The sequence below is a fragment of the Phalacrocorax aristotelis genome, chromosome Z, assembly GCF_949628215.1.
Source record: "Phalacrocorax aristotelis chromosome Z, bGulAri2.1, whole genome shotgun sequence".
In the NCBI taxonomy this organism is placed as follows: domain Eukaryota; kingdom Metazoa; phylum Chordata; class Aves; order Suliformes; family Phalacrocoracidae; genus Phalacrocorax; species Phalacrocorax aristotelis.
In genome coordinates, this window is record NC_134311.1 from 25,788,332 (window position 1) to 25,816,141 (window position 27,810).

At 39.8% G+C, this 27,810-nt stretch overlaps 1 protein-coding gene across 2 annotated transcripts in view; it reads right to left on the reverse strand.

The window, feature by feature from the left end:
• LNPEP (leucyl and cystinyl aminopeptidase) overlaps positions 1 to 25,496 on the reverse strand; it is a 61,145-nt gene extending 35,649 nt beyond the window's left edge. Inside the window, exons 1-3 of one of the 2 annotated variants that reach the window (XM_075078400.1) lie at positions 25,167 to 25,400; positions 3,713 to 3,819; positions 41 to 881 (exon numbers count right to left, since the gene is read on the reverse strand). In XM_075078400.1, the coding sequence (XP_074934501.1) occupies positions 41 to 858 (818 nt within the window). In that variant the 5' untranslated portion in view covers positions 859 to 881; positions 3,713 to 3,819; positions 25,167 to 25,400. Of the gene's footprint in view, positions 1 to 40; positions 882 to 3,712; positions 3,820 to 25,166 lie in introns of both variants that reach the window. The other variant, XM_075078399.1, reaches the window with a different exon arrangement.
• Between the last annotated feature and the right edge of the window lie 2,314 nt (positions 25,497 to 27,810).

The window sequence follows — 27,810 nt, forward strand, 5'->3', positions numbered from 1 at the left end:
TAGAAGTGACAGAAGAGAGAAGCTGTATTTGTGGGCATACCTTTGCTTAGAATTTTCATCCTTGTACGAAATTTTGTAAAAGCCATAATAGGTATCTGATAAATTAGATGAATATTCTATGTTGACAGTATAATTCTGTCCTACAAGGAGAGCCTCAGGAGCCATAATTGCAATCTGGTCATGCAATGGATATTCCAGGAATTCAACTGGCTTTGCTTGATGCCCTCCTGCTGAAGTAATGGTTGCCTTGGTGATATTAAGTCCTGAGCTGTGAAGCACAATCTTCCAAGTTACCTGGACGATGTTAACCACTATCTTTACAGAGCCTGCAAATTTCAGAGTAGTTAGGTTTGGCTGCAAGACAAGATCATAATGCAGTGGTACAACATCAGAAGGAAGTCTCATTTTTGCCCATGGAAAAAGTTTTCCATTGGTTGCCAAAGGGTATATTAGTTCCATTGTACGATTTTTTTTATGGCAGCCTTCTTTGGTAAAGGTACATTTGGGAAGAAGATAAATCACCATTATTACTGAAACTGCAATCACAAGAACAACTGTGCAAACCACCACGGTCCTCATAGAGGGCACCGAACACGACCCATTTGGATTTTGTCTATAGACAGACATGTTATTCCGGAGACCCGAGCTTCTGTTCATGAAGGACATCCCCAGTAATTTTGCTGATGACTCATAATCCTCTTCATCATCATCCATTTCATGCTCTCCAAGGCCACGCACCAAGAGCCGGGAGCTCCTTGGTTCATATTCCACTTCATCAGGCTCCAGTGGATGTAAACAAGGCTCTTTTGCCAGGTCAACTACATCAGGCTCTTCTTCAAACATACTGTTTTCAATCATATTCCTGGGTAACTGAATTCGATCTGAAAAAGAAAAAAACATATGTTACATGACAAACCAAAGGCATGATTGTAATGCCTTAAAGGTAATTTACTGAAATACAGAAGGGGGAAACACTTTTACAGCACATATGATCAAGAGCTTTTCAATTTTCTCCCTTAGTTTGTTTCCAGAAAATACTTCTGTGCTTTTCTGCCTACCTTAATTTTTCATTTAGTATATTCAAAAGGATGCTTCCATTGTGCACACTCAATCACATGTCTTGCACCATAACTGAGAATCAGATATACCCTGGCATAGCATTCCCAGTTTATTGATGTCAGTGTCTTGGCTACCTTTCCTCTACCCCAGTAAACTATATTTGTATTCAACTAAATTAGTTAAGATGGAATATTCTTTATGGTGCAGGGGAAAGCACAGACAGCCAATACAGTTCTAGAGTTGTTTCTGAATATGCTAGTTACTGAGTTCTTTAACAGGGGAGCTAATCTGCCAATGGCCTGGCAGCTACACAAATAAAATATCCAGTTGGCATTTTTAAACTTCATTTTTCACACACAACCCAAAAAAGAAAAAAAATCTCCCATAAAAATGGCAGTATAAAAATTGTAGTTCCAATTGACATCTTTGTTTAAAATCTAGCTCATACAACCCTTGAAACAATCCATATATGTAAGAAGCTAAATCAACACCAGGCTGTTTGTCCCCATAAAATTTGTCCTTAATAGATAATAGTTCACTGAATATAAAAGAATTGAAATTCATATCAAATTTTAAAAGCATATTCTCATATTCTATGAGGAGAATTCATGCAGTTGTATTTTGGTTAAACTTCTGGTCATATCTGTAACTATGTGAATGGTTATCTTTCAGCTAACCTGCTCAGTGGGAAGTGGAAAAAATTAAAAACACTGTCGGAAAGAAGTATACACAGGGAATGGGACATGGACACCCAAAAGTAGCTAACTTGGGAGCAAGGAACTTTCATTCGTACTGTATTTAATCCATAGCACTACAAACAACATAGAAAGGATGTGAATTGGCTTTTGTTACGACACCACAAAGTTGTCTAGAGAGCAAAACAACTCAAATGGAAAAGCCATCTGTATGGAGACCTCTCTCCCAAAAAGCCCAGTAAACCCCACTACCAACATTTTAGGCCCTTGAAATTACAGTTAGTCCCCTGTCACATCTTCTAAGGGACTAGACAATACTTCTGTCCAATTGCAAGGTTTCAGAAATGAAACTAATCTCTTTCAGACATGAAGGTCTACTGCTAACTGAACAATAATCACGTCATGCATCTATATGCCACATTCTATGTTTTCAGAATGAAAAACAAATTTTTATTTGGATCTAAATATACTGGAAAGTAGGTTGACTTTTATTAATTTCTGACAAGTGTGTATATCTTGTCAATCCATATATTGCCTAGAAAATCAGTGTTCCTACAATACATTACTGATTTTACCCATATTTCTAAGCCTCCCATCCAATAACTTAGGATAATATTACACAGAAATATATTACATGAATAATTTCAGGAATGTAACTATATATAGCTGCCTGATAGGACTTAAAATGTTGAAGCAGACTAATGGAAGATATCAGGAGAGTAAAGATTTATGGTTTGGTAGTAGCCCCCCCCACCCCCCCTTTTTTTCAAGTCAGTTTTTCATATGGCTGAAATTCTCAAAGGTGAAAATAAAACAACTTAAAGAAAACATAGCAAGAACCTTTTCAAACCAGATATACCAAAATCCTCAACATTTATTCTAAAATTTATCAAGACCTCCTTTTTCAAGGCCACAAACTCAGAAAACTATAGTGTCAGTAGCTGTAACACTGAAAAGGATGGAGCAAGAAACCTTATTCTAGCCCATGTTCTACAATGCCTTTCTCTTGGTGTCATACCTGTGTATTAAACCTCTAATGATACTTGCCTGCCACTTATTTCAGAGTTAGACTGACAGACCATTCAGATACCTTCAAAACAGTTAACAGCTTCAGGAATCAGCATCTTGCATCTCAAACAAAGAACAATTGCTTATTTATTTAAAGTAATTTTTAAAAAGATCAACCTTTCTCAATAAAGGCCTTAAAATAAGGGAAAAAAAAAAGAAAATAAAAGATCCTACTCCACAAAACTCATTAGGAGGAAGGTGCTCCGGTCAGTCTGAAAAAGCAATATAGGGATGGTTAAAAGCAGGGAGTTTGCAGGAATTTGGATCTAATTGCTCACCCTTTGTGCCATTGTAAACATGCTGCTCTGACTAAGAATAGGCTCACAGGGTCACAGGATACCTGAGGTTGGAAGTGACTTCAGGAGATGATCTACTCCAATCTCTAGGTAAAAGCAGCGTCTAAAAGTTTCCATCCTTATGGCATTTCCCCGTACAGTGCTCATGTTCCAGCCTTCAGGCTGTAGTTCAGTAGTCTAGCACTACAGTCTCTGCATTGGAGCACATGCACTCATACGTCAGATCGGAATCCTCACAGAGTAAAGAAAGAGGATAGAAAGCTAAGTTGCAAAAGAAAACACACAGACAAACTAGTGGAGAAAAAAGGGTGGAAAGACAAAAGTATTGTGCAACGGAAGCTCTTTTACAATTTGCCTACCCAAGAATAGTTTATCAAGAATTCACTGAACAACTACTAGCAGAGGTTCTCATTGATTACTCCCTCAGCTGGTTGCTTTTAAAATCTGCTGGCTGGCTTCAACCAAATTTGAAAACAGACTCAAGATCAAATTTATTCAAGTCCCAACACAATCCCACCCCAAAACAACCAACGGCTGGTGGAAGGCACCCAAATCAATATCTGCTACGTAGAAAAGACAGGTATTAAAACTCACATCTTAACCACTCCAAAAGGTAGCAGCCAATCAGTACACAGCTCCAACCCCAGCCATGGCATGTGCTGCTGCATGGCCAGCGAAAGAGGTAGAAGACAGGGGAGGCACTGCAGAGGGAAGGAGGAGAAAGATAAAGAGCATAAATCTGGCAGAAAGTAGGCTTCATCAGCTCTGCTGCTCATAGAACAATTTCCATTTTGAAGAGCTTATTCTCTAATAAGTTTATTCTAAAGCCAACTACCTTAATATTTTCAAAGTTGCATGCAGGCACTAATAACTCTTTTAGTCAAAAAGAATTATACCAAAAATCTCAAATTGAAACTAAGATAGAAAAGCTACAACAAAAGTCAGTTTCAAGGAAATGCACAGTTTCGGTACCCAAGACATTCATTTCTAGGAAAACAACAGTTAAAACCAATTCCCACAGAAGTATTTGCAAAAATTGGAAGAAATCAAAATCTTGGTTGTTCTGTAGGGCTGAAAATCTGTAAGATCAGAACTTTACTGAAGATCACGGGCATCACCAGACTACTGTTCTCCACTGGAAAGCACATAGATAAAGTATCAAAAGGTACTGGAGTTATTTATGCTGATACATGCATTCACAGAAGCACAGAAGTCAGGCTACTTTTTGGAGAGGAACCATGGCAAACACGTTTAAAGCTTTTACAGTCAGATAAACTCCAGACTGTTCGGTTCACTGGAATTTATAACATGATAGTATGAGTTAATCAATCATGTGAATTGAACTGTTATGACCTTTCAGTTTTAACAAATGAGCTGCTACATATAAGCTAAAAAGCCCACAGGAAGGACAAAAAAAAAAAAGGGCATTCTTAAACTGAAACAAGACATAAGGAATAAGCAGCAGCCTGAGGAACATGACTGCAACCATCACATCTCACTGTCAGCTTTCATGCCAAGTATGGCCAAGAGGCAAACATTCCGACTGTAAAACATACTCTAAGCACATTCATTCAGATATTCATGCAGATTAATTAAGATTCCAAATACAACACATGAAACATTAGTGTTACTGCAAGACTAGGGAACTTTAACCTGTAAAGAAGCTGCCATGATTCCAGTGTACTACCACTGCCATGCGAGAGCTGCAGGTGCACTAGAGGCATTTGTGGTCACACTAGTCCGCAGTTAAGGAAGTACTTATCTGAGCTGCTAAAATGCACTACAAAAATTACCTGTCATCAGGCATGGCAATTTAAATATAAATCTTTACTAAACATAAGCTTAGTGTGAGAGTGAACAAGAAGGTGAAAAAAGGTCATGAGGCTGAATCTTGTTGCTCCCTAATTAGCACTAATGAAATGAAGCTAAAAGCTTAAAACACACACCCAAGTAAAAGTGATTTTATACAATTCTTCCACAAACTTGAAACCTGAAGATTAGAGATTTTCAACAACTTCCTCAATACGTGACCTATTATGACATCTAGCAGAGAATAATGTGAATTTATTAGAATTAGAAACAATCCTGAGAAGAGAGATGAGGTTCAAAACTAAATGTAATAGACTAATCCAGAAAGCCAATCCTCCTCATACAGCAAACTTGAAGGCAGACATTTTTCTCAAAATCAATGGTTTTGAAAAACTTTCTTTAGAGCTGCCTCCTGCAACACCGATGCCCAAAAACCTATTGCAACATATCTCCTTATTACAATATTCAGGGGACCACAACAAGCCCAGTCTGTTGTTTTCGGTGAAGAGGACGGAATGCTTAGACATGAAATTCAAACACAGTTTACAACAGGACAAGCCAACAGTACAATAAGGTTGCTGTGCATACTGCACCCTTGGCTAATGTGAACTGCACAGTCATATCTAGGTGGTAAAAGGTGGTACGACGTGAGGACACAACAGTGAGTAATCAGACAAAGCTAAACAGAAGCAGTTCTTTTATCTTGATCCTACTAGACATAGATCTTTCATTCCTATACCCTTTCATAAATTAATCTTTTAACTTACAAAACAACTTTATTACAATAGGCAAGCTCAGGATAAAACACGATCATGCAGGGCCAATCAGGGGCTGCAGTAGAACTGTCTAGCATTTGCTCCAAGTATTTATTTTGCCTCAAGAGCTTCATTCCCATTAACAAGGAGAATGTAAGCTTTCCCCTGAAGTGTAAAAGCCTCAGGCAACATCATGTAATGAATCTCAGTATGTGCAAAAATGAATTATCTTACAATGTTTTGGTTTTTGGAACCTATTACAAATATTCTGTAGAAAAGAAAAAGTCATTACTCCTTTGTTTTGCAGAGCCGGTGTCTTCCTATAATGCTGTTGATACCTCTTTATAATGCTAGAAGTATGTACTTTTCCCATGCGAAACAAAAATAGTAATCTCTTGGCTGTCAGGATTTGTGTCTGGGTATTCTATCTCAGAACTGAAATCTCAACATTCAGAATTCTTATATGGATCTAAGAAACCCATTCCTCAAGTACATTCCTTTTTAAAATGTATGCAGAAAATGCTTGAATATAATTGTTCTTCTTTTCTGCTTTCCATATAGAAGTTAAAAATCTAAAACCAGCACAATTTAAACCCAACAATTCCTATTGGTAGAATAAGACAGACTCTCAAAACTTTCTAAGACTGGAGTTCAGCACATTATCATCTTTAAATAATGAGCAGGTATCACACAGCATTTTTACTGAAAGAAATGTTAAAAGAATTAGAGTAACACCTGGCATTTTCTAGCAACCAAACCCCTACTGCACAGGTAATCATAGGAAACTTTCTATTACCTGGGAACAACCTAGAAGCCAAGTAACTATTGCACAGCATGTTGTCACAGGCCAGCAGATGTAGCAAAACCCAAGGCCAGACCAAATGGCCCTGTAAAAGTGTCCCACCTAGCTGCAGTAAAAACTGATTCCCACAGAATGTAAACTACTTCAGCTGCATTTAAGTAATGGGAAAGAGGGTGTGCTGCCCAAAACAAGACATCTACTAATGTGTTGATGTGTTCTGCACCCGGTGTATCAGGAAAGAACACAGAAAAACGATGAACAAAGTACTTATTTTGCTGCCTGACTTGCTACCAAGCAACTCACTGATATGTCAAGGAATAATTCTGTCCAATGATTTCAGGAGTAACTACAGGTGTTTAACAATGGGATTAACTATTCAGGGCCATAATACTGTTCTACATACCTAACTGTCCAACTTTGAAAGCATTGACCTTTTCTTAGCAGAAGCAGCTGCTGAACAAACAGCAAAACCCATAGACAAACCACATGGATTTTGCTCCTACCAGACTGGCTGCATTTGCTAAGACCATCCAATAGGGCAAAAAGCAACTTTGAAGCATCTTTTTTCTTTAAAAGGTCTATTTTATGGTCATGTATCTGTCTAAATGCCACCTGTTCTAGAAACCGCGGTGAAACACTTGCAAGAATATGTAGTTCCTAATACATGAATGAACCTGTTACTACAAGAGTAAAGTGAGTTTGAGAAAGGATGCCAACAGGAACAAATGCTGTACCACACAACCTAACTTTAAAAGACAAAACACTCTGCTATTCCTTAAGCGTTGGAAAATTAGTTTCACATTCTTCAGTCTTAGCAAACAGGCAACCCAAAGGCAAGTTCTAAAACACAGATTCAGTTTCACAGGTGCTGAAACTGGCATACAGAGGTACTCTGAAGATAACTGAGATTCTAAATACTACACTGCCAATCCAAAAGGTAAGAAGTATTTCAGGAACTGCAGTCACTCCTTTGGTGGAGAATGCCAATTAAAAATCACTAGTTCCAAACACCACTAGTAAGAATTTTTATCACTGCAAAAAAGCATTGAAGTCAACAGAAATAAGAATATCCGGTCTAGATAAGTACAACTTGTTATCCAATGTTTTTTTCAACCGATGATGAACAAAATGGCCTTGGCTTGCAAAGAAGTAGAAGTTTAACTGACAACTAAACATCTGAATTGGTAGGCTTTGAAAATGCATGCTTAAAACTTTCATTGTTAACATTTTTCTAGAAAGAAACTTGACATTTTTCTGATTTTAAAGACAAAATAAGGCTAGAAACCTTAGTTAATACTACTTATGAACTGCATAACCTAATAAGTCAGAAAGGAGTTTCAAAACTCCAGCAGAGAAGGAAGTGACACTCCACCTCACTTAACCAACCAATTCAGCAAATGAAATAAGACAAAAAAGATCAAGAAATGGAAGTTACAACTTCGAAAACCTACAATATTTTATAAAAATAGTTTAAGGAAAAATAAATAAATAAATATTTTATGAATAAAATCCTCAAAAGAGATGAATATTGAAGCAATGGTGGTTTTTTTTCATACTTCCCCTTCCCTTCTTATTTAGGCATCATTCAAACCCATACCTATCTATTGTGTCTTATTTATATGCTATATCTTAAGATTTTTGGCACAGGATTTGAACATATAGATTATATTATCTCACTATCAGGTGACACCCAGTTTTTTCCCCACTAAATTATCAAATAATACAAATAATTACCATTGGTTAATTCCTGGCTGAATAAGTCAGTAACTGCCCAGTCTACAAGTGGTTACAAGTAACAAAGCTCCTCCCATCTAAAGCCTTCTTTAGACTCTTTCTGAATGTTTGGATGCAGCTTCAGAGTTGCTTTCTGTGCTACTGCCATTTCAAAACCTGCTAGTCAAATCAGAAACAACCTCGCTTCTGTAAGAAACCCATAACATGATCCCTTAGATAAAATTACTGAGCTCAGCAAATATGTGTATGTGAAGTGCCCTCAAATGCTTAACTGTGTAGTAGCTTGTAGCAAAAAATGCATTAGATAAGCCAGCAGTATTTCTATTAAGTCTCCACACATCTCCAGCCTTACAACTCGTTGCTTGCTTAGGCAAATCATTTTCACTTCATGATCCAAACAAAAGATTATACAAGAGACACTTAAATCAAGTGGCTAATAGCAACTGTACCGGTAGTTAACCTTTACTTTGATTTAAACTGTAATTCCCTATTGACGCAGCTATGAAAGGAAAGCCATGCTTTCTGAGCATGGAGCATACATATGAAGTACAGTCTAGCTTTTAAACAGTTAGCTAGAGCAAACAGAAAAATGGACCCACTCATCTGCAGAACTGCTTGTCATCCTAACGTTTACACCCAGTCCAGAAGAATGGGATGGAGCCTCTCAATCCACCTGAACACTGAATTCATAGAGGTGTACTTCATCACCTTTTTATGCACTTAAAAGGAGACTGCCTCCAAAGTTACTTGTGAAGCACAATTCCCTTCCACCTTTGCTAAAACAGAGAACTAAATAGTAGGAATACAGTACTGACTGCAGCCAGTGGAGCTACGCAGTCCAGTTCTTGCTATCACAGACAACCAAAACAACTCATGATCAATCCAAACTTTACATGCAATCCTATTCTCAAAAAAAAAAAAAAACTGCAGAAATATGAACCTGAAGCCAAGCCTTACAACTCTTTTACCTTACCTTAGCACTACCTTCTGTCTATTTCACTGATTACTCACTACCTCAAGGAAAAAGTCTTCAGCATAACGAAAACAAAAAAAGAGAACAAAAAAGATTGGTGCAGTGGGCATTAAATGCTTACTCAGTAATGCAAAATACACTCTTGGAAAGTTTCTGCAGTTCATTTGCTAGCAATATTCCATGCATGGCATGGAATTATTCCCAGAACTGCAGGTTTCCTGCTACTACCTAGTAACCATCCTTCAGGAATTAGATTTGCCATTTGTATCAAACTGTTGACTGCTGTTGTCTAGTGTCTTATCTTTTCTTGATGAATTGTATACATTAGGATAGCCAAAATCAGTACACCGTGGTTGCTGCAGACTGTTTTATAAATAACCAACAAAAGTAGAAATTAGGCAAAAGACAGGTTGTATATATTAGCAGAAAATGGTAAGAAGAGCAGTTGATCAGACCTGTGCTCACAAACAGTGAAGACAAGTGCTGTATGATTCCATCTGAGAGGTATTTATATTTGAAAGAACATTATTTTAAATTCTTCATTCATTGCTTGCTGATAAGCTTTTCTGGGCAGTGCTAGCTGTCCTGGAGAAACTGGCTGCTCATGGCTTAGACAGGTGTACTCTTTGCTCGGTAAAAAAATGGCTGGATGGCCAAGCCCAGCGAGTTGTGGTGAACGGAGCTAAATTGAGCAGGGTTCCCCAGGGCTCACTGTTGGAGCCAGTCTTGTTTAATATCTTTATAAATGATCTCAATGAGGGAATCGAGTGCTCACTAAGTTTGCAGACGACACCAAGCTGGGCAGGAGTGTTGATCTGCTTGAGGGTAGAAAGGCTCTGCAGAGGGATCCAGACAGGCTGGATAGATCAGCCAAGGCCAATTGCATGAGATTCAACAAGTCTCAGTGCTGGGTCCTGCACTTGGGTCAAAACTACCCCATGCAACGCTACAGGCTTGGGGAAGAGTAACTGGAAAGATGCCCAGCCAGATAGGACCTGGGAATGTTGATCAACAGCTGCCTGAACATGAGCCAGCAGTGTGCCCAGGTGGCCAAGAAGGCCAACAGCATCCTGGCTTGTATCAGGAATAGTGCGGCCAGCAGGAGCAGGGAGGTGATCGTGCCCCTGTACTCGGCCCTGGTGAGGCCGCACCTTGAATATTGTGTTCAGTTTTGGGCCCCTCGCTACATGAAAGACATTGAATTGCTGGAGTGTGTCCAAAGAGCAACAAATCTGATAAAGGGTCTAGAGAACCAGTCTTATGAGGAGCGGCTGAGGGAACTGGGGTTGTTTAATCTTGAGAAATGGAGGCTGAGGGGAGACCTTAGCACTCTCTACACCTACCTGAAAGAGGTTGTAGCAAGGTGGGTAGTGATTTCGTTTCCCAAGTAACAAGTGATAGGATGAGAGGAATTGGCCTCAAGTTGTGCCAGGGGTGGTTTAGTTCAGATATTATGAAAAATTTCTTCACCGAAAGGGTTGTTAAGCACTGGAACAGGCTGCCCAGAACGATGGTTGAGTCTCCATCCCTGGAGGTATTTAAAAGACATGTGGATGTGGCACTTAGGGACATGGTTTAGTTGTGGACTTGGTAGTGTTAGGTTAATGGTTGGACTTTGCCAACCTTATGATTCTATAAATTAATTGCTTACCATGGGGATTTTTATCATTAGGTATAAGTCTTATAAATCTGACCTAATCAAGTAAATTCTCAATTTGCCTAGACTTTCTCAATTTATTTTCTGATGGCATATGGTATTCCCAGTTACTAAAACTGGTAGAACAGCACATAGTGAACATCACTGTGCCTATTCCCTTGCCCAACTCACCACTTTCACCTCTAACAGAAAGATACATCATCATCTCATCATATCCCGCCATTCTTTCCCAGACACCTGCGTCCAAGATAATGCAGAGACAGTTCTGTTTTCCATCATCCTCTTTGTTCCTCTGCTGCTTTCAGAGTAGCAGCTCTTGGACTTCATACTGCTGCTGCCCAGCAGAACATGAAATGATTAAAAACATGAGCGAGCTCCTGCTACTTCTCTGAGCACTATGTCCACGGATTCACCACAAGGACTATACACCTATTTCCAGGAGCAGTTAACACAGGAATTAACTGTGCTTCCCTATTTTGGAGCCTGGGATGGTCACAAACTCTTAACTAGCTCTTGTCTTACTTTTGTTTCCAAGCAAAGACATAGGATTCACTTAAATTCTAATTCCTTCCCTCTCTAACTGCCAACTCTCCCTCTCTGTCGCAGTATGTCTTGTCTTGTCATAGCTTGGAAATAAATGTCTCAGAACTTTGGAGGAAGCAATATAAAACTTACAAGTGCAGAAAAAGTACTTAAATAACAAACAATTTTAAAAATGGCTTTGTTGTTATTCTAAACTACCACTCAGCCTAAGTTATATAGGATTTCTTAAATTTTGCCCATGGACAATTGACTTACAGCATAGCCAGTAAATAATCTCTGTTGCTATTTTCATGCACAGTACATAGACACAGCTCTCCAGGACACAGAAAGTCACTTGGAGAAAGAGTAGAAGGGCATTGGCACAGACTGTTGATGATCACATGCAAAAACCCTGAATATTTTGGGAAAACTATGCAAAATCCTAACCAAAACCTCATGCTTTGATGGGCCAGGGAAGCTGTAATGTTTCTGGTTTCCCCCCACCCCAGCAAGAGGAAAGGGAGTGGGAAGGGAAACCTCAAATTGAAAAGTTATATTTATTCAGAGCCTGCATGAAAGCAAATTACTCGTCTTAAGGGATTTCTGGCCCTGAATCTTAGAGAAAAACTCCACGCAGTGATACTTGGCATGGGTCCTAAGAGAAGCATAACTTCTTAAATTAAAGACATGGTCAAATCTCTGAGTGCACACATTTACCAGAAAAAGAAGAAACTAAAATCTCACTTACGAAATCTGACATTTGAAAGATACTAGACTTTATTAGTGGATATTGTATAAGTAAAAATTAAATCTCCATGTTTTCAGAACTCTTGCTGCAAAATTGCATGTTGCTGGAGCAGTAATTAAGGTCACTTCTCCTGATGACCAATGACAGTTGTGCAGCTAAATTCTCATCTGAGGATTATCAGTATTCCTCACTATGTTTTCTAGTGGCCTAACAGTGACACTCTTGCAATAATACATGGGAAACTCAGATTTGTTTTATTAATCCTTTTAGCACCAAAGGAAACAATGAAAAACTCATAAACACTATAGCTAGAAGTTGGGAATAGCAAAATTTTTTTTTCCTGCAAGGAAGTAACCAGGAAAGATGAGACAGCTGAGAACACACTTCCTCTCTCCCCTTGCCCCTCCTTACTGGCATTACATAGTTTCAGACCTAATGCAACCTGTCCATCATTATGACCGTATACTCCCTTTGCCATTTTAAGAAATTTACAAAAGGGCAGGCTCATACAGTCTGAAGGACAACAGTTCAGTTGCATTGAACCAAACTAAGTGAGACAGCTCTCACAGAAAAGCTAGTGCTGCATTTTTTTTACATGCTTGTAACTGTTTTTTCATGGTAACACAATAGGGTGCAATACAAAACCATACAGGAATGAAGGGATGATGGAAGCAGATGCAACAGCAATATACATATAAAACACTTCAGCATTAATGCTGATCATCATATAAATATCACAAACATCTTAATACTTTTTCTAAAAAAAAAAGGCAAAAAAAAAAAAAAAGAGTGAACGCTAACAGACAGACTTAAAAGTGATGGCCTTATGTAATGGTTCTACCTTTAAATTGTTGTAACCTGTGATTTGAGCTGCAAGTTATAGGATTACTATAGCAGGAACCACCCGAACCAATGGAGGACAAACCTTACAAGCAGCAGTGCAAGTGCAGCAGTGACCCGACCTGAGCTGGCTTTGGTGCCCGTAACTCCACGTTACACACCACCTCTCTTGCCCTGAGTGACCACCAGAACAGATGGAGCTCAAAGGTATGGATCAAGTGAACTCAGTGGACATATTGCAGACATTAGTGGACATTTTAAAGACATTTTACAGGGGTGGTCCATGGACCAAGGGAACGATGCCTGTGTATTATATCAAAGGATGGGAAGGGGGCGGTGGTTGATGAGGTTCTATTGGATAGTGTGGGACCTGAGTGTGACATAAGTGGTACGGAATAACGGGTAGATACTGTCCTGGTTTCAGCTGGGATAGGGTTAATTTTCTTCTTAGTAGCCAGCATGGGGCTATGTTTTGGATTTGTGCTGAAAACAATGTTGATAATGCGGAGATGTTTTAGTTGTTACTAAGCAGTGCTTACACAGAGTCAAGGCCTTTTTCAGCTTCCCATGCTCTGCCAGGTGCACAAGAAGCTGGGAGCGTGCACAGCTGGGGCAGCTGATCCCAACTAAACAAAGGAATATTCCACACCATACGATGTCATGCTCAGTATATAAAGGTGGGGGAAAAAGAAGGAAGGGGGGACATTCAGAGTGATGGCATTTGTCTTCCCAAGTAACCACTATGTATGATGCAGCCCTGCTTTCCTGGGGACGGCTGAACACCCGCCTGCCCATGGGAAGTAGTGAATGAATTCCTTGGTTTGCTTTGCTTGTGCATCCAGCTTTTGCTTTACCTATTAAACTGTCTTTATCTCAACCCAGGAGTTTCCTCACTTTTACTCTTCTGATTCTGTGCCCCCTTCCCACCAGGGGGGAATGAGCGAGCGGCCGCGTGGTGCTTGGTTGCTGACTGGGGCTAAACCACAACACCTTACTATTCTAATCAGATCAGATCAGAATTTGATGTCCATAGAGGGAGGTTTTAATCAATATCCAAAATATATTTTACCCCCTTAAGAAGCTTTTACTTATATTAGTACGCACCTACATAGAGTACATTAATTCAGAGCCCCAAGTCAGCAAGGAGTACATGGATCACAGTTAAGGTCTATAAAGCATAGGTGTCTCTATACAATAATTAGTCCTTGTTTACCCCAGAAAGGCAATTAATGTTCACTGCAAAAATCTAACTCTTTTTACAGTCCACTGTTTCCTATTGCTCTGTTTTGAAGTAAGTTTCACCCTTCAGTAGCGTAATGGTTTTGGCTGGTATAAAGTTAATTTTCTTCACATTAGCTCCTACAGTGCTATGTTTTGGATTTGTAAACAAAAAAGTGTTGATAACACATCCATTTTTTAGCGCTTGATGAGCAGTGCTTCCACAGTGTCAAGCCTTTTCTGCTTCTCACACTGTCCTGCCAGTAAGCAGGCTGGGGGTTGCACAAAAACAAGTCAGGCTGCTACAAGATTGATGTCACCACTTTCTCTCTTAAATTACTGAATTCAGAAGACAGAAGGAAGTAATCCAATAGAAAAAAGCACAGCCAAGAAGTATTAGGGAAGATGAAGTATTGCTACCAAAACCTGTGGATCATCCATGTGTCTTGCCTGCTTTTTAGAGATAGAACAGAAGCAATAGATAGCCTAACAGCAAGTCCTTCATTCCCATGCTGCTGCAAGATCACATATGTACATTTTTAATAGATCAAAAACACAGACAAATATGCATATATACTTTTACATGCTGAATGCCATAATTTAAAAAAGAAACAGAAACATTAAAGCCATTTCTGCTTCCTGTTGATAGCGATGCTAAACCAGCATTTTCTAGTCCTCTGAACATTACTTAAGTACAAAAAAAAAAAAAAAAAAAACCCAAAAAACAGAGAATGGGACACACTGGCTTAGACAGAACAGACCCCAAAAAAGCCTTACATAAAACAACCTCACTGAACTGAAGTGGGAGTTTTTCTGTTTGGCTAAGATGTCACTCACCATCCTTCACTGATACAGATTAACAGCACTTCCATTTGGTGTGGTAAAAACCAAGACAGGCTCTGTGCTGTTTGCAGTGTCATACTTACATGCAAACATACATGGTGACCCTCTGTACAATTTTATTGTAAGCTCTTATCAAAAGGCAGGCACTAAAGAAGTCTGTCCATGATTTGAAGTACATCCTTGTGAGAAATGCCACTTTGCAAAGGTTTGATTTCAGGAGACAAATAAGGCTGTAAGGCTAAGTGTAATCTAACTGACAGAGGCTTACAAGAATCTGCCTAGTTAAGCACATATCATGGCTTCCACAATTAAGTCTCAACAGACAGACAAGAAGTGCACAAAACAATGCCGGTTTGGAAAAAAACCCTTTTTTCACAATTATTGTACCATCCTAACTTGAAAATTAATAGTTTTTCTTGTATTGCAAAGGAGGACAAATGCTGCTTTCCAATCCAAAATAAGCAAGGGAATGCAAGTTCCAAGCCATGCAGGGTCTCTCTCTACTCTACTTCCTCTCCTTCAGCCTGTACTGGAAGGTCTACTTTTGCTATTTGTTTGGGTTTTTTTTAATAAATGTGAGTTGCAATATTGCAATAGTGAGCTTCTGCACATACACTGGAGCAAAATTCTGCCAACTGGACTGTATCATGGAAATTAAAACAATACATAATTAGGTATTTTAAGACCCACTCTTAAATTGCCATAAGAAACAGGAGCTAAGAGTGTAATCTCATGTAAGTTACTGTTGATTAATCTTGGGTGCTTCTAAAAGGTTTTCTGAAAGTCTCTTCCTGAGTTTTAAGGAAAGCACAATTGCATTTTCTTTGGCAGGACCTCAGGCTGAAGAACCACATGGATCAATTACATTTCAACATTTACCAACTGCATTTCTAAGTAGATAGCCAGACTATTACGATAGGTCTTTTCAAATCTTTACTTTCATGTCATCAACAAAAAGAAATCTTCATGGAAGACGAAAAAAGAGTGTGGTTCATTTCCAGAACATTTTACCTATTCAACTGGCAAAAAATATAAGTTACTTTTTTTCACAACTATTTCTGGAGGTCAATGGAGGCAACTGGAGAATTTAAGGCTAACCAATAAAAGTTTGGATTTTGATATCCAATGCAGATCCAGTATCGTGACCGTTCACATCTTACCAAATGTTTTCAAATTTCAATCTGGTACAAGTCAGGCTTCCACAGTGAAAAGGTGGGGGGAGTTGGAGGGACAGGAAGAGAAGGGCATTGTTTTAAATCACACTTTGCTCTTTGGGGACTATGGAGAGAGAGAACCTTCTACAAGTCCCAACAACATTTAGCCAGTGTTCCATCCTCAGCCACTGGCTCAACAAAACACAGGGTGGGAGAGAGGGCTCTGAACTTGAATTTTAAAACATGGTGTTTTCATTTCCTGTTTCCAGTCTGATCAAGGGTATGTTTTGCAATTAAAATGATAGCAGATGTTTAACCACAGGGGTCTAATGAAAAGGCCCTGAGTCTTGGAGACATGAGGGAAGTTGTGTCTCGGATTTCTTGAGCTACTGAACTCCCATATTCAGGACTGCTGTCTTCTTCACTATATCGGTCCATCAGTTTCATGGCTGATAAATACCAGGCTCATCACATCTGAAGTTACAAAAGATTTCTCTGCCAGTATCATTGTTCTGAGGAAAAACCTTTAGAGAGCTTTGCAAAACATCTAACAGGCTGTCAGGCATACAGTATGACAGACTGCATACAACCTGATGCTTGCTTAGTCTTTTTTTTTGAAAAAAGCAATAAACTCAAACTACCATACCCTATCATCCTGAAGTGTCTAAAAAAAAAAACAACCCAGTGTGCTTTCCAGATTACTATTGTTACTTAATACACACTTGACAGCTCCAGTCATAATACTATGCAAACCTATTTGTAGGTCACAAGCAAGTATTTTACGTTCACGGCTTCAGAACTGATATTTCAGCTCACAGAAACAATAATGCCTAAAGGTTATTGCCTATGACTCACAGCACTGTACATTTTATATGGTCTTGATAGGGCAACAATACACCTCCCTAAATTTTTGTCAGTCTCATAACATAACAAGAGAAAGGACTTTATGATAGAGAAAGAAGTGGCAGTGCGTCTGCACGTAAGCTTAAGAAATACCAAGATCTAAATTGCTCCAAAACCCTAGCATGTATCATATATCAGCTTTGAAATCATCTTCATTACAGCCACCACTATGGGGGTGGGGGCAGCTCAGATACCAGACACTTTTCAGAAGGTACCCCGAGATCATCTTTCACTCATTCTCACCATAGGAAAAGCAGGTGGGAGAGCTGCAGACTGCACAGAGTACCAGAGGGATCTATGCAGCAGATGAACATGCCCCACAGGGTTTGTGAAAGGTTTCTGCAGAAATATCAGCAGGGTCACTCTAGACCCTACCCTGAGTGAGCTCCAGTGAACAAGCTGTGCATACAGGCAGCTATTTTGATCTTGTGCGCTCTCTGGGTTGCTTTGCCCAGCAATGTTCGTATCCTTGGCCACATGACTTATTGGAACATATATACATTTCAGAACACATATGCTGCTACCAGGAAAACAAAGGAAAACAGCGAAATGAGAGGAACAGATACAACAGAAATAAAAATTAAAAACCTTGGTTCCTCTCAAGGCAAAGCGTATTTTTAATCACCAATTTTTATTTAGAAAAGAAGAATTTCTGTAGACCATAGCCCTGCCAATGATACAACCCCTCATAATAACAGTTCCATTCTGCTCCACATGAGGTTTTTTTGCCTTCGTTGCTCTTAATCCCATAATCATAACTTTTACAGGTGAAAAGTTACCACAATATGGCCTACTCTTTCTGTGAAAAGCACCGAAGTTTGACAAAGACAACATTTAGAATCTACATATTGTTCTTTCACATACTCCACACAAATGGCTTTCACTGCTTTATGTATACATAGACAGGGAGAGAAAAACAACCACAAAGAACTTTTAAGTATAAAGGATATAGTCCCTCCGGAATTTTAACATTTAGTGTCATCTTTTCTATTCTAGGCACCATCCCTCAGCACAGCACTAGCCTGAACTTTTGCCAAATCAATCAACAGAGTTGCCAACAAGCCAGTTGTTGTGATGGAGCTTGCTAGCCTAATCAGTGTACATAATGCAGGACAAACACAGCATTCCTACCACTGCAATGCGGCCACCATCAGAGTAGCCTCACAGTATTATAATCACAGAAGACAGATATGGAAGAAGATTTAATCTGTTTCCTTGGGTTTTGTTTTTTATTTGTTCAAAGTTTAACAGGTTGCATGGTTTTAATCATCGTTAGTTCTTATTTTCTTTTCATTTATCTTTTTAATTGCTGAAGTGCAAATTTTGTAATGGTTCCTTTAATTATATTCTAGTTGTTTGTACAATAGTACTTTACATACACTTAGAAATTCTCAGTTGTGCCAGAAGAGGCGCCGAGGCCTCATTAATATCCCCATTAGTGATAAAAACCACAAATTTGGATAACAAAACTGACAGTTTATACATGCTGTATTCACAGCTCCATTTTCTGAAAAACCTGCTCTTTGTCCTTCTCTTACAACAGTTTGCAGCTCAGAAGCAATGAGGCTTCTAAAGTACTCTGAAGCTTTTTGGACTCCTACAAATACAAGCCTGGCTTTTTCCAGAACAATTCGTTCACATGCATGAAAAACAGTTACAAGTGACTCTATCAGTGTGTTAACAATTCATTATTACTGCAGAAGAAAATGTCAGATTTTATACAAAAGAAAGGCTTAAATAAAAAGCAGAGTTAGGCCCTGAAGCAGTAGGCAAATTAGGCACATTCTTAGTTTTAAACACAGCTGGTTCCCCATAAATGTCAATAGCACTGTGATGGAAGTATTGTTACACAAGAATTCCAGTGTTTGCAGAATCCATTCCTTTAATGTCAAAGAGTGATTACAACCCAAGAAAAGCTCTCTGCACTCAGCTATGCTTACTAAAGCACAGTGAAACAGAATCCTCCAAACAGTGTCGTGGGAGCTTTGGTAGGAAAAAACATCCCAAAATCAAAAACCACCTTATTTGCATAGGAACAACCGAAACACCAGCAGTGTCTCACATTTCAGGGGAATCAAGATTCCTCTCTCTCTGGTCTTCACTAGGTGTAGTAAGGATGACCACTCCTGCAGTACATTATTACACACCCTGAATCATCCAATAGAGGAACTGGGCACTGAGATCTTCTTTGAATGCATTTTGTGAGACCACCCTCATGATGGAATAAAACATCAGCTGTGCCCCAGGGAGCCAAACTGAGCAGAACCCAACACACCCTATTACCCTGAAATTCCTGTCTCTTTAATCAAATGGTTGAGTTTTCCAGAGCTATTCCCTCCCCTTCTTCCTTCCCATTTCCTTCAAGAGTCTCCATCTGTTCTCCCTCTTTCTTTCTGGCTACAAGGTACATAATCTTTTTGTGATTCTTACTGTTTAAGGTTAATATACTTCCACTGTTTAAAGCAGTATCAAAAATAGTCAAAAGACAGCTATTTGAAGATATATATGTACTCTTTAAAAAACTTACAGGGACTTGAAACCCGGCTCACAAAAAATGCTGATGTATTTTAAAAGTTAATTTGATGTTATCTGAAGTGTTGGACAGAAGCCTAAGCAATCTAATGCATAAAAAATTCTCTGATAGATAAAGGAATAATGTTGTTCTCACTCATAGAGAAATCTTAATGATTTTGCTCTTCTACAAAATCTTTGCTTTTGTACTTAATGAAAAAAAAAATTGTCCAGCAGAGCTGGAAATTCAGTGAACTTCCTTCACTCAAATCACTGAGTGAAGGAGGAAAAAGAAAACTTGAATTATCTGAATGCAGCCGAATTCATCAGTACTGAAATCAGAAACATTCATTAAATAAAGGTAAATTCAGCTCTTCGTAGGTAGTCATTATACCAATACCCATCAAATATGAAAAAAATATTTAGATTAGTTAAACAGAAGTGGGTTTATCCTAGCTTTTATTAGTCTTCAGCATTTTCTATGGCAGTCATCATGGGGCTTTATCTAGCACATGTGCACATAGTCTCACAAATGTCAAAACACAGTTGCTGGACTTTGCATCATCTTCCCAAAAAAGATGACAAGACAGTCGTGGAATACTTTTACATGTGGATATTGTGGTCAACATAAGCTTTCAACATTTTTTACTCATGAGATATACAGATACTCAGCAGCTTCATTCATTCTACAAGTGGAATACCATTATCTCAGTGGAAAAATACTAACAAACAATCCATGGTGAACATCTATACTCTCACCTTCAGACACTGTTTTAACAGCGAAAGAGATTTTCAGTCTCTTTCCAACTCACAGTGTTTGGTCTTGCTGAAAGAAAACACCTCAAGCAGATTAAGTTTCTTCTCTCTTCATATGTTCATCTACTTCCCTCATTATTCTGATCATTAAATTGCTTTTCACTTCATAACAGGTGGTGGAGTACTCTGCTCCAGATATGTTGCTAATACACCCAGATCCCAGCTTGCACTGTCAAGTGCCAGCAAAAGAAAGCATGTAAGTCTTAGTCTGTGTATGTGTATGAATGGAGCCCAGATAGCGATGATCACTCTCAGCTACACAGACTGCATCAAATTACTGAGTTTATTTCTGAGCATCCATTGCTAGACAGGGAGTTCACAGAAATGCAGTAAAAGCAAATAAATATCCAACTCATTGAGAAAACAGGCTCCTGTTTAGCTTAGCTGACACAGGAATACAAGATACAGATGCTACAACATGGCTTTGTGGAAAAATATTATCCAGCAACATACACTTGAACAACATGAACTCACATTTAGAAACAGATGCCATGAGCATTTTTTCTGTCATTTTTCTGTAACATTTGACTAAAGTTAAATGCTGGGATTATGCAAAAGATAGGGAGGGAAAAAAGGCACTGGCAACAGACATCTTAGATTTTTTTGTCTACCATCTTACCAGAACAGATTACTCCATCTGCTGTTTAGGACTGAATAATACAGTTTAAAACAAACAGGAATCCTTCTGCTCCATAACACAATAATATACAATATTGATAGTTAAGGGTATGCCTGTTGCCCCCAACAGAGGTAGGCTATGCACACAGAACACGCTCCTGCAATCTCCAGTACATTTATATAATGAACAAAACTAACACAAGGAAAGAAAATATTTCAGAATTGACAGGAAATAGCTGAAATAGCTATATCTTGCAAATGACATTTTTCATTTCGTAAATGACATTACCTAACTTAGTTTATGTCTACCTTCTGCAAAAAAAACCCTCCTTTTAATGAAACCCTTTTTATTTTTTTCACCTGTTTAGTTATGCAATTAATTTTAAAGTTTCCATTTCCTGTGTAAAAAAAAAAAAGGATAAAACTGAGTCAAGAATGTCAGTGAAGGTGAATGTTATTTGCATTTCAGGAGATCAGCACAATTTAACCCTTCTGCAGTTACTTGTTCATGCACATCACCTGTCTTAAGTGAGGAACACACTAATAGCTCACTGCTACTTTTCCCTTTCATCTCAAATGGAAAAGTTCCACGTTTAATGCATTAAATAGGAAATGGTGAAACGACCTTTCAGAAACACATACAATCTAAAAATAGAAGCAAAAGGCTTGCAAAAAAGTTTGTAATATTTTTGAAAAAAGAGATGCCCCAAATTACGACATATCCGCTTTAGTCAGTATTTCGTTTGTTTTGTTGTTGTTTTTTTTTTTAGTGAAACTGTTTAGGTAACAAATGACTAGTCAGAATTAATGAGTTCTGCTCCCTGATTTGCAGTTCCCAGTTCAGAGGAATTTGAGATCATAAAACTTTGGAGAAAAAAAAAACAACCAACTATGTGCAACAACAAGGAAGTTTTCCATGCACTTTTAATTATGCTTTAATTATTCATATTTCTGGAAAGGTCTCAAATTAAGAACAGTCAGGTAAAATAGAGGAATTTGTCTAAAAAAAATAAAATCTTACCAGTAACCATTTCTAAAATATTTATTAATTTATAGTATTTATAACATTTCTGGGGAAGTTCAGATTGGACTTAAGGAAAAGGTTCTTCACTGAGAAGGTGGTTGGTCACTGGAAAAGGCTACCCAGGGAAGTGGTCACTGCACCAAGCCTGTCAAGAGTTCAAGGAATGTCTGGATGACGCTCTTATTCATATGGTTTAGTTCCAGGTGGTCCGGCAAGGAGCAGGAAGCTGGGCTCGATGATCCTTATGGGTCTCTTCCAACTCAAGATATTCTATGACTCTATGATTAACTCAGCTATTCCAGGCCCTAAAAATAGATCTGCAATTAACTGTTCTTCCAGAGATACAGACCTCACACATTATCTCCAACTAGAATTCTGGGCAGGAGGGAAGGCATACCAGAGATCTCTCCAAAGAGGACTGTATCTAAGTTTCCAGTACAGTGATGGGGGGTGGGGAGGGTGAAGTCAAAAAAGAATTCATAAATACTTTTATTTAGGTTATCTGAGTATTTCCACTGGATAAACTATTCAAACAATAAAGAGTTCAGTACACCCACTAACATTTCAAGGAAAGGATGACGGTTTCTTTGACTTTTGAAATCAATTAAGGCTGTGTTTTTGCTTTAATTTAAAGCGAAGAGAAACCACCAAATACTGCATTAGAAAAACAGTGATCTTCCACATCCACTTTAATGCATTTGCTGCCTTAAGGACTATTTCAAGATACATGCCTCTTCTGAAACAGCTCTGTATCAGCAATGTAAAACAACAAATTTGTCTTCTTGTCTGTTTGACAAATGGGCATAAGAGTTATGAATCCAAATGAAATGCTTTTGGAAAATCCTAAGATTCAGTCCGTTCCTTCTGTTTTATAAGGGTAAAAGCCCCAAAGAACACAGAGGGCTACAAATATAATATTGTAAGTTCCTGTGATAGCCATCTTTTCCACTGAATTTACACAGCACTTTGCACAGGAAATCAACATACAGACTCACAAACAAAACTCTTTACAACTATATAAGACAAAATAAAAAACCTTTCAGTTACCCTGAAGCCCAGTTTATTTGAAAGATTTGATGCCTACAAAAGCTTCCAGATCACCAGCCATGGAAATGAAAACTCTATTAAAAAAGCGCCCTCTTCACTTCAGATTTTAGCAGCTCCTAATTAGCACCAAATATGCATCGATACCATCAAAATAATGAGCAACATCTCTGCTCTCATATTCACACATTCTCTTTAGTGCTCCTTCCAGCATAGCCAGCCTTCTGGAGGAAATTCATTGACCAGCTTCAGCTCCAAATTTTCTTCTAAACAGTCTCACCATCATCTCCAGGCTTTTCATTTCAGGGAACAAAATTAGGAAGCTCTGTGCATGAATATTACTTCTCAGTACCACAAAGTACCTTTAACCTCTGTGCTCAGACACATACTGCCATTTCTTCCACTTGCATGGATAAAGAACATATTTTTTTTAACATTTTATTGCACAGTGCAGTAACAGTATTATGTCAAACAGACTTTTAAATTGATAGCAACATGATGGCTGTCTCTCTCAAAGGGAACGGACTTAGCAAGATGACTTTTAAAAAAAATCTTCCCAAAGCAGCATTACTATTACAGACACGGTCTTTTTACCATGCATACAGGAATGCAGATTACAACCCTGTGATGGTAATAAACTGTAGCTGAAAGATCTTCTATTAATGCCAGGATTAAGTACAAAACTGAAACATCAACTGCTTGTACACACTGTAATTTTAACATGACAAAAAAACCCACAACCTCCATAGAAGATTTAAAAAAAAAACAAAAAAGAGGAAGGAAAACGTCCATCTTGCTAGTTAAACCAACAAAATATGCCCAGCGCTAATAACCTTCAGATTCTAAAAAGAGCAGCATACAAAGGATAGGGAATTTTTAGTGTATCTGAGAAGAGGGAAGCATAAAGCAATGACAAGATATTCTCAGGTGGATCAGAAAATTTACTTTTTGCTGCATGGGATTTTTCTGAATTTGGCAGAAGTTTTGTACTCTGAATTGTCAGGTCACTGAGGAGTTAAAATATAATGCAGCAAACACTAACTCATGCTTTAGCTACGGCTACCCAACATACTTGTCATTTAACAGACCAAATCCCACCTGTAATAGAAGTGCTGTATTTTCAACATGAAGGCTGTTGTTTTACCCAGTGTCTTGCCCTAATTCCATATTTGGCATTGGTCTTGTGTCTAACCAAACATACTTTAGTTTCAGTTTGATCTGAGAGCTTCTTCCTCTGTCCTGGACGGGTAGACTGTGTTACTAACACAGAGGCAGTAGGAACATGGACTGCACATGGCTTCATTTCAGTCACAAGCACAGGCTGCACACACAGTGTTTGATGACATCACGATGTCATCAAACACTCCTCTTTGCTTACCTCAAAGCTGCCACCACATCGTTATTTCAAGCGCTTCTGTCAATACACGGACAATTCTGAAAGCTTTCTGGCTTCCCGTAACACCCTGAAACATTGTTCCAAACACCCCAGATCCTCCTATATTTTATTTCTCCTTTCCCTCGGTCGGAGGAGACTGTTCAGAGTGCCTCGATCAGGAAAACGGCTAAACTAAGGGACTGGTTCCTCCTTCCCATCAGAGCGCCGTGATGGTTTTGGCACTCCAGGCGCACATAAGGCTCTTTCCTCGGAGCAATACATAGTGAGAGCACACCCGCGAGTGCAAGTTGTCCCGGCTTCGTAGCGTCCGTTATCTGCCACCGTGAGACCACGGCCAGGCAACCAAAAGCGCAAGAGTACCGAAAAAGAAAGGAAGTCTCTTCTCACCTTCCTAGATAAAGGCATGTGCGCCTAATTAACCCAAATAAAACAAGGTCTGAGGGAATTTCCCAGCTGCCGACCACGGGGGCCGCACGACTAAGAAGCTTTGCCTGTTCCTCCAGGCAAGCAGACCCCGCCGGGAGCCCCAGCTGCGCCCAGGCCCTGCGGCGCGGGGCCCGCCCGGGAGCCCCCTGCCCGGGGGGCGGCAGGCCTGCCGCGGGAGGCCACGGGCCCCGTCCCGGGCGCTGCCGCCGGCTCGGGGCGCGCCCGCTGGCAGCGCGGCGCTGCCGCGGTACTCACCGCTGGGAAACGGCTCCATTTTCCTCCCGGAGTCCGTCCTCGGCCCGAGAGAGCGAAGCCCTGGCGAGGGGGAGGAAACGCGGCGCGGAGGCACAACCACGACTCTTCACTCTCCCTCCTGCCGCCGCATGCTCCCGGGACGGGCGCTGGCTGGGGCTCCGCCGGGCTGCTGCGCCCCCCTCGCCGCAGTCACTGCCCACGGGCCCTGTACCGCCCCTCCGGCGGCCGGGGTCACAGCAGGCTCAGCCCGCGGCTCCTGCTCAGCAGCTTTTCGGAAGGAGCGAGCCGTCACCAAACATCTGCCCGGGCCTCAGCGCCTACTTCCCCCTCAGCCCCCGCCTGGGCCACGCTGCACCGCCTACTCCCCACATAGACCCGCCCGCCTCACGCCCGGGCGGGCCGAGGCGGGCGCAGACCGGCAGTAGCGGCCCCCTGCGCGGCTTTTCGACTCGCGGGGTAGCGGGTGTCGGGGTGCCCGTCCGCTGCCCCTGGTCGCCTGGGCTCCTTCGGGCGCGCCAGCCGATGCCGGACGAATGATCGGCCGCGGTGGGGCGCGGGCGCTGCCCCGGGGGTGCCTGGCGGCCGTGGCAATACCCTGGGCTGGGCCGGGCCGGGCCAGCTTGGCCTGCATCTCACCGCCGCGCTCCGTTCGTCGCCATTTATCCTTAATTTTTATTTTTAGCCTTATTACTGCCTTACCTGCCCCCTCCTCCCTGAGCAGTACCTTCTGCTATCACATGACTGACTTAGGTACCATTTTTTTTCTTCGATGTGGGAAATCTTTAACTGCTGATTTTTGGAAAAGATGAAAATGGGAGTTGATTAATCCTGAAGAACTCAAAATATAAAGGCCCTATAGGCATTTTGCAAAAAAAAAAAAAGAGAAACGAAAGTTTAGCTGCTCTTCGGGGACGGAAGGGAAGCGGGGCAGAGGTGCGCAAGGGCTCAGGCCCTATTTGCAGACTGGCACCTGTTCTCACTGTTTTAATAAACCTGGAAGTGCACTTTGTCACCTTAGTGTGTTTCACACAGTTACATTGACAGCTCTGTAGCATAAACTAGGTTGTAGTTACATTTCACACTAAGTACTTGGAGTTTAATACTAGCCCTAATGTTGGGCACAGAGCTATATGAGTTTTAATGCCCATTTACTCACCAACACGTTCTTAGACACTCCTCAATGTAGGACAACAGCCCACCCTCAAAAGCAAAACTTATGTTATTAAATTATTAAATCTGAAAAGCGTTTCTTTTAATAGCATGAGATGTCCTCAGAGCTTGCTTTTTCTAAGCACTGAACCTGCCTAGCCTATATTTAAAAATATTTTTAAAAAAACCATCAATAACCATATAGCTGACTCCGCAGTGTTGGGATCTGACAGTGTCATGCAGAGAGGCCTGAATAACTTTTTTTTTGAGCTCCTCATCACTTGCTTTCACCATTCTTCATTTTCACCAATCCAAAATCCTTAATTAGTATGATATATTGCTGTGAAGCAGAAGAACTAAAATAAGATCATGCTCTATTACATGTCCAAAAATTTCCATATCTGGATTTTCCTATTAAAATCAAGTTTTAAGAGAATACAATGGGAACTATTCATACAGATTAAGTTAGGTACAGAGGTCATTTCACAGTAGCACCTATTTGCATCTGCCTTACATCAGAAGAATTAGGGTTTTAGTATAATATTGTATAACATCATTTGGAACAGAATTGAACGGAATTGAAGCTCCAGCTTTGCTGGAGTGGTTAAAAAGCTGGAATTTCTACAATATGATAAAAAAAAATCTGTGTTCAAAAGTTAGAGATCCTTTTCACTATAAAATACAGCTTTGAGTTATAGTTTAGTGGTATGAGTGATTTATAAAAGTGAAGAATGTTGAATTAGTTATTTTTTCAGGCCTTAAGTCAACTACCACCACAATGTCGTCTTTTTTTTTTTTTTAAGGTGCAGAATAAAACATTTCTTTAATTGCCCAAAGCCCTGAATACATCCTTAAAGCATGTGCAAGGACCTATATTTCACCTTTGTTTGACAGCCTCTGTTCAGCAATATCTTAAATGAACCATTTCCATGGGGTAAAACATGATTGCTAGCAAGCCTGCCTCTTTCTCATCTTTGAAGACCTGCTTTTCCTAAAGTACGCTGGAGATATTTCAGCTTGAAAATATCAGGGAACATGACTCAGACCTTCTTTGTTCTGTTTTATTTTTCTGGTGAGAGGAACAGAGATTTGGCCACATGAACATTAAAACTGTCAGGTAGACGCTTGGGTGCCTTTGGCACAGCGGAAAGTCTCCAATTGTTTTCAGCCAGGTCTGCACATAAGAACAAGCTACAGTGCTATAGGATGTAGAGCACTGTAATTGAGAAGTTGCCAGAACTCCAGGGGCTTGAAGACAAGGGAGTTACTTCACCAGCCTTGCTAAAACATGTTAGAGGTAGCTGAGAATCAGGTGTGGGACTGGTGAACCATGTGGCCAATGACATTAAAAGAATAAAAAATTGCCACAACAAATACTTGTGCCTATAGCTTGAGCAGAGACAAGGAATGGGGAAGTTCACTGTATTCCTTGACAGAGGTAGGTAATACTACTGATTAATATATTAATTTCCTCCTTAATGTAAGGTTTTGTATT